Source organism: Thalassophryne amazonica, chromosome 19, assembly GCF_902500255.1.
Source record: "Thalassophryne amazonica chromosome 19, fThaAma1.1, whole genome shotgun sequence".
Lineage (NCBI taxonomy): Eukaryota > Metazoa > Chordata > Actinopteri > Batrachoidiformes > Batrachoididae > Thalassophryne > Thalassophryne amazonica.
Window position 1 is genome coordinate 15,565,940 of NC_047121.1, and position 19,403 is coordinate 15,585,342.

At 39.8% G+C, this 19,403-nt stretch overlaps 1 protein-coding gene across 1 annotated transcript in view; it reads right to left on the reverse strand.

Moving 5' to 3' along the window:
- The window catches only part of atrn (attractin), a 446,230-nt gene that overhangs the window by 306,052 nt on the left and 120,775 nt on the right, over window positions 1-19,403 (reverse strand). Inside the window, exons 14-17 of the mRNA XM_034159382.1 lie at window positions 17,884-18,022; window positions 8,393-8,574; window positions 6,236-6,455; window positions 3,663-3,848 (exon numbers count right to left, since the gene is read on the reverse strand). Of these exons, the coding sequence (XP_034015273.1) occupies window positions 3,663-3,848; window positions 6,236-6,455; window positions 8,393-8,574; window positions 17,884-18,022 (727 nt within the window). The remainder of the gene's footprint in view (window positions 1-3,662; window positions 3,849-6,235; window positions 6,456-8,392; window positions 8,575-17,883; window positions 18,023-19,403) is intronic.

Sequence of the window (19,403 nt, forward strand, 5' to 3'; positions counted from 1 at the left end):
ATATAAACTCAACACTTTTGGTTTTGCTCCCATTTTGTATGAGATGAACTCAAAGATCTAAAACTTTTTCCACATACACAATATCACCATTTCCCTCAAATATTGTTCACAAACCAGTGTAAATCTGTGACAGTGAGCACTTCTCCTTTGCTGAGATAATCCATCCCACCTCACAGGTGTGCCATATCAAGATGCTGATTAGACACCATGATTAGTGCACAGGTGTGCCTTAGACTGTCCACAATAAAAGGCCACTCTGAAAGGTGCAGTTTTGTTTTATTGGGGGGGATACCAGTCAGTATCTGGTGTGACCACCATTTGCCTCATGCAGTGCAACACATCTCCTTCGCATAGAGTTGATCAGGTTGTCAATTGTGGCCTGTGGAATGTTGGTCCACTCCTCTTCAATGGCTGTGCGAAGTTGCTGGATATTGGCAGGAACTGGTACATGCTGTCGTATACGCCGGTCCAGAGCATCCCAAACATGCTCAATGGGTGACATGTCCGGTGAGTATGCCGGCCATGCAAGAACTGGGACATTTTCAGCTTCCAAGAATTGTGTACAGATCCTTGCAACATGGGGCCGTGCATTATCCTGCTGCAACATGAGGTGATGTTCTTGGATGTATGGCACAACAATGGGCCTCAGCACCTCGTCACGGTATCTCTGTGCATTCAAAATGCCATCAATAAAATGCACCTGTGTTCTTCGTCCATAACAGACGCCTGCCCATACCATAACCCCACCGCCACCATGGGCCACTCGATCCACAACATTGACATCAGAAAACCGCTCACCCACACGACGCCACACACGTTGTCTGCCATCTGCCCTGAACAGTGTGAACCGGGATTCATCCGTGAAGAGAACACCTCTCCAAAGTGCCAAACGCCAGCCAATGTGAGCATTTGCCCACTCAAGTCAGTTACGACGACGAACTGGAGTCAGGTCGAGACCCCGATGAGGACGACGAGCATGCAGATGAGCTTCCCTGAGACGGTTTCTGACAGTTTGTGCAGAAATTCTTTGGTTATGCAAACCGATTGTTTCAGCAGCTGTCCGAGTGGCTGGTCTCAGACGATCTTGGAGGTGAACATGCTGGATGTGGAGGTCCTGGGCTGGTGTGGTTACACGTGGTCTGCGGTTGTGAGGCTGGTTGGATGTACTGCCAAATTCTCTGAAACGCCTTTGGAGACGGCTTATGGTAGAGAAATGAACATTCAATACACGAGCAACAGCTCTGGTTGACATTCCTGCTGTCAGCATGCCAATTGCACGCTCCCTCAAATCTTGCGACATCTGTGGCATTGTGCTGTGTGATAAAACTGCACCTTTCAGAGTGGCCTTTTATTGTGAGCAGTCTAAGGCACACCTGTGCACTAATCATGGTGTCTAATCAGCATCTTGATATGGCACACCTGTGAGGTGGGATGGATTATCTCAGTGCTCACTATCACAGATTTAGACTGGTTTGTGAACAACATTTGAGGGAAATGGGGATATTGTGTATGTGGAAAAAGTTTTAGATCTTTGAGTTCATCTCATACAAAATGGGAGCAAAACCAAAAGTGTTGCGTTTATATTTTTGTTGAGTATACTTTATACGAGTCATAATCTGCTAAAGGCATTATCATGAAATGACATTATTAAAAACTGAATATATTTATATTTATTTATATTTCTATGAATATAAATGTATATTTTCATGGGTTTGAATAAAACAATATAGTTATAAGAGATAATAAAAACAAATTTGTGCATTGTAACTACTTCTGATGAGCCAAAACGACATGTCTGTGAGTCATACGATGTATTTTAGCCACATAATGACCGCTTTTTCACAAACAGATTATACTAAACTGTGTAAAAATTGCTTTGAAATTCTCAAGCACACCTTTTAAATACTCAAAAAGCGGGGGAGGGGGGGGTGTCAACCCTTGTGCATGTTACTGTGTCTGTCAAAAAATAAACTTCTTCCTTGTTTTTACTCAGGTTCACCAAAGCCTTGGATCTGTTTGTCAATTTGGCACAAGCTTTACGCTGGATGCCCTTCCTGACGCAACTCTACATTACATGGAGAAATGTGGCAGGGGTTGGGGTTTGAAACAGGAACCTTCCATGCTGAAACCAAGTGCACTAACCACTTGGCCACTGGGAGAAGTCAATGATGATTTTAAATCTTCCTTAAAACAAGCTTAACATTGTCAATATATTTTCTTGAGAAGTCAAACATTACATTTCATGTCAAAGGTATTTTGGCATACATAATTCCCGATCGAAACAAAATGTTTTGCCTTGCCTGTCTTAAATATATGTCGCATAAATGGTGTCTGTCAAGAAATATCACGTAAGAAATACGGAAATCGAGCCCCACATGATACACACATTTCTGGGAAGCCCACATGAGTGCAAGTTTTGACTAATGGCAATTTTAATATATACTGTATTGGATTGATAAAACAGATGCATTTTCATTCCTTCTTATAAGTTAGATAATGTATCTGTAAAGTTATGTTTATTATAGATGCAACAATTTGTCATAATCTCAATTTCAAGATCAGATGCACAATGACAGGCACTGACACAAAGTGATATGCAGTGTTTTAGAATAGGTTGCGCAATGTTCACGACAAGTTCACAAAATTAACACGTGCCACAAGTTTTGAACATTTCCAAAATTTTCTTTGTGCACTAGCACGCTGCTGCGCACGGTTCATGCACAGTTTACGATGAGTTTACTCACTGGCACGCAAGATTGCATGCCAGTGCAGAGCTCAAACTCGTGCAAATATCAAGGTGCCTGAAGTCATCACTTTCAGCGAGGAAGGAGAAATGTGTGAGCATCATACTGTTGTCAGTCAGAGATCATAACATACGAAATAAGTAAATAAAGCATAGATATGGAAACTTAATGCATCATATTTTAGAAATGTGATGAAAGCACTACGTTTTCACTTGTTTGTATGATTAAGTCACTTATCAAAGTTTAATAAAAAGTATTTTGATTAATAAATAAATGGATGTGAAATTTTTAATGATTTGTTACATATTATTACCCTTTAGCAGCTTTTTACTCGTATATGAAAATATTTTCATCACTCTCTGCACAAGAGGAATGTATGTGTTTATTTTTCTTCCATAGGTCACTGAATGCAGACTGGCAATATGGGCATGTGTCACAGCAAGCAGGAGTTCAGATATGAACTTCCATGACATAAGTCAAAGAAGCCTAAAACAAGCTATTTCAGGTATTAATTTTGTGTATATCAAAGTAGTTTCTACATACACAGATTGTCAGACTATAATGATGTTTACATAAACCATCAACACTAAACAACAAAATGGTTCAAACCAATTTTGCTTTAGATGACCTCTAACAGATGGTGACTCCTTCATGTGCATATTTCACTGCAGACTGACAAAACAAAAAATTTATTAAATCTGGTCAATGGGATGCTCTCATTTGAACATGCAAGACTGAAAAGAATGTTAAGACCAAGTACTGTACCATGTATATCATGCTAAACAAAACGGACAAAAAGAATAAGCACACAGTCTAAGCAAACTATAAGGTCAGGAAAATGGCACTTTTGTCAAGCAAAAATAGGATTCAGAGAAAGAAAGCCTGCACAAGAAAAAGTAAAACAAAACAAAACCTTACGTGGACAAGTACTCATGGTGTACCACTCCATACACTGTCCGAATGGGAAGGAAGCCACGTAGGCATTGGAGTCAACACACTGCTTCATGTTGCTACACCACATACACTCCGTGCTGCTGCTGGTGCATTCGCTGCAGGTGGTGCGCATGGCACAGGGTGTCCGGCACTGCTTGGCACTGTGGTTTGCTAAAGAAGATTGTGAAGAATGTATCTGAAATACCACTGCAGTACAGAAATGCTTTGAGTTTTACTGTGGAAAGTCTAATGCCTGGTTCACACGGCAGGATTTTAAAATTAACTGTAGCTTTCCAAAACCTGAGACCACACACATTAAAAAAAAAAATCATAGATCTAACACGTTTGGTCGTATAGTGTGTAGTGTTCATACACATGGTGACGTCAACACACCACACATGAACAGATTTCACACACGAACATTCCCAGGTCAGACAGGAAATCTCGCAAAATCTCCCGATATTAAACGTGACTTCAGAGTAAACAAACAGAGATAGTTTGTGAACTATTTAAAACAGAGGGGAAAAACCCGATACAAAAAGAAAAACAAAAAGGCGTTCTTTAAAGGAGTGGAGACAGCGCGACCACCGGACTTTCTGGTAAGTCAGAACAGTTGTTTTGATTTTATTTTCCGCTCCATTCGTCCATCACCTCACTTTCTGATTGGCTACACATCACATTCAGCAGGCTGCGTGCTCGTTTGTAGTCTGAGGACACAACACACATCTGATTGGCTACACATCACATTCAGCAGGCTGCGTGCTCGTTTGTAGTCTGAGGACACAACACACACTGCGATATCGGGCCAAGACAATCCAACATGTTGAATATCCCCGATTTGCGATCGGCACGCACCTGACATCCTTCTGAGCAGAGCAGAGCGCTCTTACCACACCACACACGGCAGGAATATCCAATAAGATTATCTTTAGCGTCATCACAATTGTCGGGGCGTCATTAAGATTGTCGAAATGGGAAGATCGGGTCCGATATTGGCGTAATTATCTTGCTGTGTGAACCAAGTTGGAGTTCATGTCTCCCTATGGAACTCTGATAAACATGACAGTAAATATACAATAAAAAAACTGCTGCAAAATGAATTATTAAATAGGATGCAGATTTGATCCTTAAGCATTCCTTTGGTTATATGTAATGAAGGAACTTCCAGCTGTTAAGAAGTACATAACCTTCAGTCCTACTTCATTTCTGAAAATTTGCATCTGTATAATAAAATAGAAGCTTGTTCCAACAAAAGCATTTTTCTGACCAAATATGCATCACATATAGCTTATTCACTCATGATGCCACCTCTCAGGATATAGATGTGGACAACTGGAATGACCAATAACTGGACTTCTGTTTTATTCCTGTTATTCATGTTTGACAGTTCTTTGTTGTACCTTGTTTATTTGATCTCTCTTACCGTTAGAATGGTTTAAACAGTGGGACACCCCTCTGAGTCTGGTCTGCTTGAGGCTTCTTCCTCAAAAAATACCAGAGCAAGTTTTTCCCTTACCACTACGAGCTTGCTCAGGGTACTGATAAGGTTATCCCTTACCTTTGTGAAGTGCCTTGGGGTAACTTATGTTGTGATATGGTGCTATATACAACCCCAATTCCAATGAAGTTGGGACATTGTGTAAAATGTAAATAAAAACAGAATACAATGATTTTCAAATCCTCTTCAACCTATAAATATTTGCACAAAAACAGTTTATCAGTTTGAATCAGTTTTAATGGGAGGCGGGGGGGGGGGGGGGGGGGGGGGGGTGTCCAAGAGGTACAAAACATAATGTCCATTGTTTACATCAGAGCAACACTTTTTTGCCAGCAACAGACACTGGCAGCCTGAAATTTAGACTTAAGCCAAGAATATTATGATTTCACAATTTAACTGGCAATCTACTTTGTTGTACTAAGGTCTGGCATTTACCAGACCTCATTTACAGTCTTTCATATTGTGTTGTGGGATTGTACTTAATCCAGTCATAATGCAGTATACAACTGAACTGAGTACATCCCTGTGCAATATCAATTAAATGTCACTTGATTCAAAATTGTATCACTTCCCAATAACTGCATTATGCTGATAGGTTGAGTGTTTCCCCTTATAAAGTTTCTTCTTATTATATCAAAAACAAATTAAATCTAAGCTTGAGTTTCTTGTGTGCCTTCTGGATCTACAGCTGAAATTTTTGTGCCAATCTGCCATGATGTTGTCACTGAAGATGCAAGAGACAACCGTTACCCTTTGCCCAGTTTCTCCCATCACATCCACAGAAACTTAGAACCTCTTCAGAGTTAGCATTGTGCTCTTGAACACTTGTCTCATTTTTCTTTGTTTACAGTCAATGTTTTTGACACATTTGTGTACAAGCTGGCTTGGAATTGGACACCAGTCCATACATTCCTCTGCCATAATACAGTTCATTAATGGTATAGTTATTATTAATTATTGATTTTTGTGCAGTACATATCATACGATTTCTGTCAGCATACATTCAGATGGATAAATTAAAATGTCTTTTCCTTTTCACTCATCTAACATTTCAACCCACCTGGTCGTTCGCACAGACTGCCGTTCACTGGGTTGATGCAAGTCTGAGCTTTAAGTCCACTAGATGCTGGCTCAGCCAGGTAACCACAGAACCCAGCGTCACTCGGCTCACCAGGCAACCATTGTAGGGTGGTGTTGGTGAATGGTGACATGTCCTCCCAGCACCAGTATGATACATTGATTTTCCTGAGTCCCACCCAGGGCGTCACCATGGCCTTGTACTGCAAACACACAGCAGCAGGATGGAGTCACTGACAACCACATTTTATAATTTTACTGTAAATAACACATTCAGTGACAGGCTGCCAGTCTGAACTCCTTGAAAGCTGCAAAGTAAAATATTGTGTGTCTTCATAACTACATCAATAGAAAACAACACAAAGGAACAAGCCTTGTTTTGCATAAAAATAAATCCCACTAGAGGAGCTCCATCCATTATCTAACCCATTGCCACATTGTTGCACCTGTGGTCAACAAAGTGAGCTCAATCTCTCACATACAGGGGTCTTATTACTATGTCAGAAAAGAATGAACCTGATGAAGCGCAATACTGAGACACAGGCATGATTTTGAGTTTTTGACCCCTCACACAAAAGAATTACAATAAATAGCTTGGAAATCAAAGCCTATGGAACACATGAAAACCATACACAGGGTCATTATGTAAGGGTGACAGCTGTTCAGCTGCTTAAAAAGAAAAAAGAAAAATTTATGTCACACTACAGAACTGCTTTGGGTCCTTGTTGCCATCATGGTGCAGCATGATGGATGTGCAGCAACACACAGCGCCAGTGCACGGCTACTGCTTTTACCATGACTGCATCAAAATGAACAGTTATCACTTAAAAAAGAGTCATCATAACACAACATCATACTTACGGAAACTTTGCCATTAATCTGTGGCTATATTCCATTCAAGCACATGCTGGGTCCTGAAAGCTAAGTAAACGCTGTCAGAAACACTTGCAAAAATGAGTACTCACGAGTACTCTGTTTTCGACAGTCTCCATAGCCATTTGTTGTTAATGCTGCATACTTTGAGACCGGTCACGGAAGTAATCCCGGTGTATCATCAGATGTCACTAACACCCTAAATCTAAGTTGTTATGATTTCTGTGCGACATGTCCTTTAAAGAGATGTACCTTCTCACCAAATAAAACTCAAAAAAAAAAAAAAAAAAAAAAAAATTATATATATATGTGCACACACACACAAACACACACATTTATTGTTATTTACATTAATTATTAAGATCATATCATTTTATGTACAATTTGTACATGTCCAATGAAGCCCCTCTATTTTGTTACGTGATAATTTCACAAGGACCAAAATAGAAATAAGCATTTATGCTTTGTGTTTTCTGTGTATCATTGATATATTCACCTCTGTATATTTATATTGATGTTGCAGAATAAACTCAATCAATCATAACCAATACTTTATTTACGTTTTAACGGCGTCTGCGGGAGGGCATGTGTATGCACATACATGAGCTTTTGGAAAGACTGGAAGTTAGCTTTGACCGTGTGTGATGCGCATGCACACTGATGTCCACATGATGTCTTGAAAATCACTTTTCAGTTTTAGAAGTGTTTACTTGTCACAAGCTTTTACATAATAAATGAGAAACATGTTATATTTACATAGAAATGCAGCGGTTTTGGAGCAGATCCCACCATGTTGAATTAGCAGCCTGAGAGAGACCACCCAGTGATGTCACGGTGCCTCTACCCTGATTAGCTGTAGCCCACCCCCACGAAAAATTAGCATGATTCATAGCATAAAAATAGGAAACAGAATGTGACTTTTTGATCTCTTTTGATCTCTGTGTCCCAAGAATGTTCCCTGTGAATTAAAAGATCCTGGCAGTAAGACTTACGCTGAGCACAGACAGACAGACAGCTGCAAAGCCTTTGTAATATCTGATGGCCATATTTTGATGACCTCAGATAAAAATTAAATTCTGCATCTGTTGAAACTATTTTGCTGCTCAATTATTCTAAAATCTGTCCATCATGAACTTTTCTCTCTAAATATGTTACCCTAACTATTTTCTGGGTATGTTTAAGTCTTAACGATATCATTGTTAATGTGACAATTTATTATCATATCTTAATTCACACCCAAGTCAACCCTATCGCCCCTCCTCCTTACCATCACACTCATAATCTGCAACTCTTTCAGAACAAAGTCCACCTTCTTCTGCGTGGTGAGTGAGGCCAGAACAGCATTGTGGCTCCTACAGGCTAGTTTGGCATTGTCATACGAGTCTTTTGCTGTGATGAACTTCAGACAGGAGTTGCCCACCAGATGCCAACTTTCACCACACACGTTCTCTGGAAGAAAAAACAAAGATGAGCTTGTGGTACCAGAGATACTTAGGCCGTTAATATGCTGAAATGATTTCCCATATTAAGATCTCTGAAAAATGGTCAGCTCCATTTCTGCAAATTTAAATTCAATTTTTTTGTCCAACAAATAGTCGGAATGGCAAAGGCATTCCAACTGAAGTAACAAAATAGAAAGGCACTGACAACCTGTCATCATATTTTTATCACAAGTCTTAAAATGACATACTAGCCATAAACATAACAGTAATAAGCATACTTTCAGCAATACAACTGTCTGTAGCCCTTCTACCCTCATAAAGATGCACAAGTACATTGTACTCTACTGACTATAAGAAGGTATTGTGTGAAAGTAAACACAATGGTCCCCCCCCCCCAAAAAACATTTTTTTTCAGACTACCATGAGTTCAAAACTTTTTACTTTACACCAGCATTTTTCAACCCTGGTCTTGAGGAACCCCCTGCCTGATATTTTCCATCTGTCAGTGCTCTAGCTACATCTGATTAGCTAAGTCAGGTGTCTTCCAGCCTCCAGCCAGACTCTGAACACACCTGACATGCCTAATGAACTGTGGGCATAGCAGGTAGAGAAGGAAATGTGTTGGACTTCGGCCCACTGGGGACCAGAGTTGGCAAACGTCACTTAACACAAGAAAAACTTGCAAAATAAACAAATAAAGGCAAACATTTAAACCACTTATAGTCATCATAGCAAGCAGAGTGTTAGTACCACTTAAGAGGCTCAAACAACACTTATAATCCAGCCTCAGTGTAGCATGGCCTGCATATAAATGTATGCTGGCCATCCCAGGGTAGTAGCTGTAGCCAGCTAGGGGTCAATTACACAAGGGTGACAACTGAAAAATGCCCCAATCATTTTGAAAACTATACCACATTATTCGTCTGATCATAACAATTTCAAAAAAGTAGTTTGGACTATCTATGACTAAATGTTTTGGTGTTATGGTGTAAAAACAGCAAAAATTATGACAAAGGTCAATTTCATTTAGTATGAGGGTCAAAAGTTGAAGTTGGCCCAATTTTGGTAAAAAAAAAAATATGTTGATTATTTTTAAAAAGGAATAGTTTGTACCACATCATGCTTAGTTATCACATTACGGGGTAACATACAGTGTGTTATATCACAGAATCCAATGGACATTGACTTTGTTTAGTCTTTACTTTGGAGACCAAGCATTCAGCACTGTCAAAGCTATTCCATTTATTAATTCTATGAAATGGTCCCTTGTAATATCTCACCAACACTGGTTAGAGAGCAAATGGGGGCTTGAATTACTCACAGATCCTGAGGTTCTGCTCAATCCAATTTAATATTTCCTAGAAGAAAAAGGTTATGTTTTGATTATTGATATCATATAAAAAATAGAGCTCTAAGAGAAAACCCATAAAATGATACCCCTTGCTCTGCCATACTAATGTTTTAAATATTGTGTACCATTTTTTTTATTTCACTTTAATCCGGGAATTACTCAAGGAGAAGTTACATTTAAAAAGTCAGTATCCTACTGTGTGATGTACCAGTCAAATAAAATCACATGATATCCCTTTAGCGGAATCAGTCATAACATTGTTATTTTTCTGATCTCTGGTTTTTATTCCTTCTAGCTTTGTTTCCTTTGTGTTATATAATTCTTGTGTTTATCCTGTGGTTTGTCTCCTAGTGAAATCTCCATCTCATTATTATTCTTGTGCTTTTATTTTGACAGTTTTGCTCATAGTTCATGGCATCCGCTTTACTTCCTTAGCATTTGGGTTTCCAGTTTCATGTGCATGCTCACTTCCTAATTTAAACTCTTCACTCCAGTGCCAGACTGTCTCATTCATATACATGCTTAATGCTTCCTGTTTCTCCAGAGTTTTGCCTATCATCTGTTGGACTTCTTGCGTGGTATATCGGATTCCTGCTTACTGACCTTCTGCAAACCCAACGCATGTCTGTTGTAGATAAAATTCTTAACTACTTGCTACTGCAAGCTGTTGTTTCTGCCTAAGTCCCACCGAGCAGCAATAAAGTCTTTGTGAACTTCCCAACTATCTTGTTATCCCTTAGTCAGCATGTACAGTGAGGAAAATAAGTATTTTAACACCCTGCGATTTTGCAAGTTCTCCCACAAACAAATCATGGAGGGGTCTGAAATTTTCATCTTAGGTGCATGTCCACTGTGAGAGACAATCTAAAAAAAAATCCGGAAATCACAATGTATGATTTTTTAATAATTTATTTGTATGTTACTGCTGCAAATAAGTATTTCAACACGTGAAAATCAATGTTAATATTTGGTACAGTAACCTTTGTTTGCAATTACAGAGGTCAAACGTTTCCTGTAGTTTTTCACCAGGTTTTCACACACTGCAGCAAGGATTTTGGTCCACTCCTCCATACAGATCTTCTCTAGATCTTTCAGGTTTGGAGTTTCAGCTCCCTCCAAAGATTTTCTATTGAGTTCAGGTCTGGAGACTGGCCAGGCCACTCCAGGACCTTGAAATGCTTCTTACGGAGCCCCTCCTTAGTTGCCCTGGCTGTGTGTTTGGGGTCATTGTCATGCTGGAAGACCCAGCCATGACCCATCTTCAATGCTCTTACTGAGGGACGGAAGTTGTTTGGCAAAATCTCGCAATACATGACCCCATCCATCCTCCCTTCAATACAGTGCAGTCGTCCTGTCCCCTTTGCAGAAGAGCACCCCCAGAGTATGATGTTTCCACCCCCATGCTTCACGGTTGGGATGGTTTTCTTGGTGTTGTTCTCATCCTCTAAACACGGTAAGTGGAGTTGATTCCAAAAAGCTCTATTCTGGTCTCATCTGACCACATGACCTTCTCCCATGCCTCCACTGGATCATCCAGATGGTCACTGGTGAACTTCAAACGAGCCTGGACATGTGCTGGCTGGAGCAGGGGGATCTTGCTGCCCTGCAGGATTTTAAACCATGACAGCATCATGTGTTACTAATGTAATCTTTGTAACTGTGGTCCCAGCTCTCTTCAGGTCATTGACCAGGTCCTCCTGTGTAGTTCTGAGCTTTCTCAGAATCATCCTTACCCCACAAAGTGAGATCTTGCATGGAATCCCAGACCGAGGGAGATTGACAGTCATCTTGTGTTTCTTCCACTTTCTAATAAATAATCATAACAGTTGTTGTCTTCTACCAAGCTGCTTGCCTGTTGTCCTGTAGTCCATCCCAGCCTTGTGCAGGTCTGCAGTTTTGTTCCCGGTGTCCTTAGACAGCTGTTTGGTCTTGGCTATGGTGGACAGGTTGAAGTGTGATTGAGTGTGTGAACAGGTGTCTTTTATACAGGTAACAAGTTCAAACAGGTGCAGTTAATACAGGTAAAGAGTGCAGAATAAGAGGACTTCTTAAAGAAAAACTAACAGGTCTGTGTGAGCCAGAATTCTTGCTGGTTGGTAGGTGTTCAAATACTTATTTGCAGCAGTAACATACAAATAAATTATTTAAAAAAAAAAAAATCATACATTGTGATTTCTGGATTTTTTTATTTATTTTTTTAGATTATGTCTCTCACAGTGGACATGCACCTAAGATGAAAATTTCAGACCCCTCCATGATTTCTAAGTGGGAGAACTTGCAAAATTGCAGGGTGTTCAAATACTTATTTTCCTCACTGTATGTTTGGGGGGGTTTTTTGTTGTCGTTTTTGTCATCTTTGCATTGTTCCCCTTTAGCTGACTCTGGAGCACACAGTTTACATTGCAGACTCTTAGGTTCACATATAGCAGCCCTATAGAGATACCTTTCAGCACACAAAAGGGTCAAGCTCAAAAGTCAACATCACAGGAAGGTCAAACACTAAAATCCCCCAAAATCTTTACCGGTTGTAATTTGTGCTTTTTTGCCTCGAGATTTTCCATGAATATCATGAATGGCCTTGCCTATAAGCCATTACCTGGGATAAGCAATCGACTTTGACCTGAGGTCAAAAGGCACACAGAGACACAATATCAGAGGCTCAGGCAAAATCCAGATAAACAGAACGAGGTCAAAAACACTTAAGCAAACAAGATGAGATCAAGGCTGGAACAAAGATCAATGAGCTGGCACCGCAGTGAGGGAAGTGAGAGCTTAAATAACAGGTGATGTAACAAGGTGCACGTGTAATCGAGGGTTCTAGAAGGTGTGGTCTGGTGAAGCAAAGAGACGGGGTGTGAAGCAAAAGAGAGACAGAGTGAGTGAAAACGAAGCAGATCAAAAGCAAGAGGAGTCAGTGAATGAAAACCAATGGTGAAAGTATAACGTGCCCACAGACCAAGAAAAGGAAACGTGAGCAAAAGGGCAAACTAGGAAAAAGAGTGACAGACCTAAAAACAGCACAAGAAAAATAAGAGATGATAAACAAGACTAGAACCAAATCTGAATAGGACAGAAGTATAAATCTAATAACCATCACAAGAAATAAGAAACCAAACTATGGAATGACCAGAAAATAAGGAAAGAACAGAAACAAAACCAGAACTTACAGCAAAACCGATAATGGAATGACTTGAACAAATGATAGGAAACAATACCAAAAACAAAAAGAATACAACACCAAAGATACATAATAAACAGAACCAGAGAAAACATAATACAAAATGATCATAAAAGGGCAACCAAGGAGGATCAAATAAGGGGAGGCAGATGACAATAGGGTACAAAACCATAACTTCGCCCCGAGCCAGGACCCACCCTGACATTGTGAGGACAAATGTGACCAGCACATAGATCAAATTTCATTTCTGAGTGAAACATATCACGTGGTACATAGGATTTGGTGAGTGCTTTCCAAAGATATCATGATTGCTCAGGTATGAGATCACTGAGTGACGTTATGGTGGAAAGATCAAGTCAAATTACGACATTTAAAGATATGGTGCAGGCAGTTCTTCTCATGGTATTGTCTTTGAAATGCACCCGTCAACACTTGGTGAATATCTTGTCTTGGCACACAATGTGATCATCTAAAGAACTTGTCAGTTCCTCTTCATGGTGACCGTTCCTCGTGGTAGTCTCTCTTGTTCACCTTTTGACAAGATACCCGTCACCCTCAGGGTGACAGTTTTCCTTTTCTGTTTTGTGGACTCCACTTGTGCAAAAAACACTATAAGATTATTATTTTCCTTCATGCATAGTTTCATATATTGTGCTACCATTGTGTCAAGTTTGATTGCAATCCACCTCAAGGCTTATGAAAAGCTGTGCTTAAAACCTCATAGAAAGGGTACAAATATGATAGAACCTGGTCATTGTTCATAGCTCATATCGAGAGCCTGTCATTTACTTGATTTCTGGTTGAGGATTAGTTTTATATATATATATATATATATATATATATATATATATATATATATATATATATCCTGATTGTTGGGACATTTTCTCTTTTCTTACAATTGTATGTAAATGTTTGCACACCCCTGATAATTTTCATGATTTTCCTTTATAAATCAAATTAATAATAAATTGGTTGTCTGGATCAAAAATCTGAGTTAATATATCATATAGCAGAAGAACAAACTGATATTTGAGAAGTCAAATTAAGTTTCTAGTATTTACAGAAAGTGTGCAATAATTATTTAAACTTAATTGGTCAGGTGCATAAATTTGGGCACCCTTGTCATTTTATTGATTTGAATACATTTAGTACTAATTATTAGAACACAAAATTGGTTTGGTAAGCTCACTGACCCTTGACCTCCTTACACAGGTGAATCCAATCATGAGAAAGGGCATTTAAGGTGGCCATTTGCAAATATTTCCCCTCTTTGCATCTCTTCTAATGAGTAGCAACAAGGAAGCCTCTAAATAACTCTCAAATGACCTGAAAACAAAGACTGTTCAACATGATGGTTTAGGGGAAGAATACGAAAGCTATCTCAGAGATGTTTCTGTGAAGGCTCTCAGTTGTCCAGGTGGTTTCCATAGTAGAGAAGTTTGAATCTTCGACTGGACTGGGTTGCTTGACGCAAGGACGTTTCACTTCAAATCGCAGAAGCTTCCTCAGCTAAAATTCTTGCTCTGGTAGTCTGACTTCTGTCTTGACTCTTGTAGAGAAGAATAAGCAGAAGCCCCAAAAGCTGGAGTTTTAAACCTAACCAGACCCCTCCTACCGAGAGGCAGACTGCTATAGGCTAGTGACTAAAGAATAGCGCTAATTAGCACCTATTGTGCTCTAGTTAGGACCCTCCTAATGACAGGGCAGCTGTCACTCCTAATGATGGGACGGATGCCTCTCCTGACGGCTCCCCTGACGACTCTCCTGATGACGTGAATGACTCATTACCATGAACAAAAGACTGAAACTGCTTTGACCTGAGTACCCCATTGTAGACATGCTTTGTCCCCTGTCTCCTGTCTTCATGGAAATCATCAGCAGTACCCAAACTTTTACATACAACTGTATTTATCTAGTATTACTGTTATTATTATTACTATTATCTTTCTTATGTCAGAGGTCCAGAATGTTGGTGTTCTAACTATAATAAATTCCACAGATTCTTTTGAGTCTTATTTTATTATTATTATTATTATTATTATTGTTGTTGATTGTTTTTTGTGGGGATGCCAACTGGATTCATGGGGGGGGGGGTATGTGGGCGTGTTTTTGGTATGGAAAAATAAATAAAATTGTAACAAAAAAACTTTATGGATAGGGTGAATGTTTCATATTCCTCATCCAATTTTTTTGTTTGTATGTGCACAAAGAACCTTTGTTGCATTACAGCAACAGGTCAACAAAATGATTAAACTTAAGACAAACCAAAAGAAGAGAAAACCTCAGGTGTACACATAACTGGTGCTCATGGTGGTCCATCACACACACCAAAAAACTACAGAGGGAAGTGCTTCTCAGGAGGAAAACGATAAGAACAGACTGAAGAAAAATACTTCCCGCCATGTTTTCTGTTGCACATAATTTATTATTAGCACACACAAGCACCATGAGCACCAGTTATGTGCACACCTGGTAAAGATTCCATTGAATATCTGTCTTTTACATTATAATGATGCATAGCATAGGAGAAGTTTTGCATGTTGGGAAGCAATTTTTGATGGCTTTTTTATTATTTTGTTTTTATCATTTTAATTCATTATTAGAAGAATAGTTTTATATTTACAATAATATAATTATTCTTTATATTTTTTTAATTGATTATGTGCCTCATATTTTGGACAGCACTTCCCACTGTCTATTCAGCATGCAATTACTGAATAAATGCAGAATGTATCTCTTTACTCAATAATATAAATATGAATATCCTTTACTGATATTGCCACAAGTACAATAAAATTGGACAACCCATCTGGTCAGTGCATAAAAAGTATAAATAAATAAGTAATATAGAAAAATAAGAGCAATTCGATATAAGCACAAACCGGCGTACATACATTCATACTATTATACAATTCCCATTATTGCATTTCCCTTTACATTTTGGCTGTGTTGAGTTTAGCTATTACTGATGGATGGAAACTGTTCATAAATCCACTTGTCCTTGCTTTAATTAATCTGTTGTGTCTGCCTGACAATAACAGTTCAAACAGAGCGTGACCTAAGAGCAAAGTGTCCACAGCGGGAGCCATGAATTTCTTCCAAGTGTGGGAAGAGGGCAGCCAATGATCTTTTGAGAAGCATTAATGGCCCTCTGGAGCATTTTCCTTTGAGCCACTGTACAGCTGGTGTACCACACAAAAAATACAGTTGAGCATTATGCTCTCAGTAGAGCACCAATAAAAGGACACAAGCAATCTCTGTGTCATGTTATTTATCCTCAGGAAGCACCCTCAGGAAGTGCAGTCTCTGCTGGGCCTTTTTCAGCAGCTCAAAGGTGTTGACACTCCAGGTCAGGTCGTCCTCGGTGTGGACTCCCAGGAAGCGGAAGTCAGCCACCCTCTCCACACAGTCCCCACTGATGATCAGTGGTGAAATGTCTGCTTTCTTTTGTCTAAAGTCAATTATCATCTCCTTGGTCTTGGAGATGTTGAGCTGTTGTCTGTGCACCATGCTGTCAGCCTCTCCACCCCGTCCCTCTAGGTGGACTCATCCCCCCAGAGATGAGCCCCACCACTGTGTTGTCATCTGTGAAATTGACCATGGTGTTATTGTGGTGAACGGGGGTGCAGTCACAGGTGTAGAGGGTGTACAGCAGGGGACTCAACACACAACCTTGTGGGGAGCCAGTGCTAAGGCTCAGGGCCGAGGGTATGCATTGACCCACTCTGACCCTCTGGCAGGAAGCTGTGGATCCACATGCAGGGGTAGGGTGGCAGTCCAATGTCCCTCAGTTTGCCCAAAAGTCTGTGGGGGATGATGGTGCTGAATCCAGAGCTATAGTCCACAAAAACAGCAGCACGTAGCTCCCATGCAGCAGTCAGCATGGAGGGCTGTGGCTACCACATCGTCAGTGGATCTATTAGCTCTGTAGGCAAACTGATCAGGGTCAAAACATTTGTGGAGATGTAATGAGACGTGAGCCCTGACCAGATGTTCAAAGCATTTCATCACCTCTTGTCAGTGATCGGTAGTCGTTAAGGCTGGAAATGTGAGGTTTCTTGGGGAGGGGGACAATGTGGAGGATTTCAGACAGGGTGAGACAATGGATTGGGACAGGGAAGGGCTGAAAATCCTGGTGAGGACTCCTGGTAGCGTTTATATATATATATATATATATATATATATATATATGTGTGTGTGTGTGTGTGCAAAACAATTTTACACCAAAATTCTAAATATATTATGTTCATCAACAACAACAACCCCCCCACCCCCGAAAAAATCTGCTTGTTTTGTAGCTTTTGAGGCCATGCATTGCAGACAAAATACATGTGTATGGTTTTTAAGTTATTTCTTCATTAACTACAATCAAAAATGGCCGGACAAAAATGCAACACGTATGCATGTGCACAGTTACACAGGGGTGGTGGTCAAATGGTTGTGTGATGTTTTTTTTGTCAGTGCATAAGGTTCCAGCTTCAAACCCAGCCCTGCCCATTCTCCATCTAGTTCAGTCTGGAAGGGCATCTGGTGTAAAGCTTGTGCCAAATCAACATGCAGATCCACCTCAGATCTGCTGTGGTGACCCAGCGTGAAAACAATGGAGCAGCCAAAGGGACTTACTATGCATATGCCCAATTTTAATTATACAGCAAATGCAAAAATTGAGCTCTGTATTCACAATAAAGAGCTCCATTGTTGGGTTATACAACAAAAATAACTTCAGCAAGTAATACTGAAACAAACAGCAATAAATCAGTTCTATAAGTAACTAGCATAGTTACCAGGCAGCGAGATGCACTCCTGGTTGCGAGGTTCCCACTGGCAGTTCTGGTCCACAGCGCAGCTCTTGCAGCTGGTTTTCTTGCTGCACACATAGGAGGGGTTGTCCTTTGGGCAAACTTCATACTCCACTACAGCACCCTAAGAAAACACAGCACACAGACAATAAGACACGGCAATTATGTTTAATGTTCACAGGTGTTCATAAGGAGCAACATGAAACATGTTTATGAGACTATAGTCTCATAACCATAGATTATCTTACTGTTCAAAAACCCACAATATACAGTTATGGACAAAGATTTACATACATCTTCACTTAAAACTTTCAACCTCAATTTTCTGCAAGTGCACGCATTCCATTTTGACAAACATGCTAATAAGTCGGCTAAAACATCTGCTTAATTTCCACATCAATCCATCACTCAACTTTTATTTGTGTAGACCTTTACACAGCTCAAAAGATCACCAAAGTGATTTCCAGTAAAAGCAAAAACAGACCACACAAGAACAATATACAATAACAATAAAATAAACAATAATAATAAATGCGTACATAAGACCACAATAAAATGTCACAGCACTACCAAGTGTTAAAAGCTCTTTTAAAAAGAAAATTCTTTAGTTTACATTTAAAAAGACCCAGAGCCAGTGATGGTCCGTAAATCAGGCGGGAGCTTGTTCCAAAAACTGGGCCCAGTGACTAAGAAAGCCCGGTCAGCCCAGTGTTTCAAACCCTGCTTTAGTCAGAGCACCAATAACTCACTCAAATATGGTGGTGCAAGACCATTAAGAGCTTTAAAAACAAATGTTAAAATTTAAAAGTTAATTTGGTAATATACAATTATTTAAAAAAAATTATAGCTAGATTTATTCCAGTTTTTAGTATTCACTGGGTCAAACTTTCAGTGGGTCAACAGTTCACATTCAGGTTCGTAATAAATTAGACAGTGACAGTTTGTCATTTTGTCTCTGTACACCGCCACAAATGAGATGATTGTCGTGCAGACTGTTAGCTTTATTCCACTCATTTTTTTATACCTGTTTACTACAATTAAAGGTCACAGCGGATTGGAGCCAATCCCAGCAGTCAGAGTGAAAAGCAGGGTACACTCTGGACAGGACACCAATCTACCGGATGGCCACATATAGACAGACACACGTTCACCTACAGTCATTTAGATTCACCAAATTACCTAACGTGTACGTCTTTGAATGTGGGATGAAGCCAGAGGTCCTGGAGGGAACCAACGCAAACACAAGGGGAACATGCAAACTCGACACAGAAAGGCCCCAGGTGGGAAGCGATCCCACAACCATCTTGCTGTGAGGCAACAGTGCTAACCACTAAGCCACCGTGATGCCATTTTTAGAAGTAATCCAAGAAAATTAAAAAATATCACTTTGGGGCAGGGGTGGTGGACAAGTGGTTAGATTTTGGGAGCCCATAAGGGCAGTTGTCAAAATAATGAAGCCACGGAGTGACAAATAGGTCACATCTTGTTCTGTATTATTCAGACTT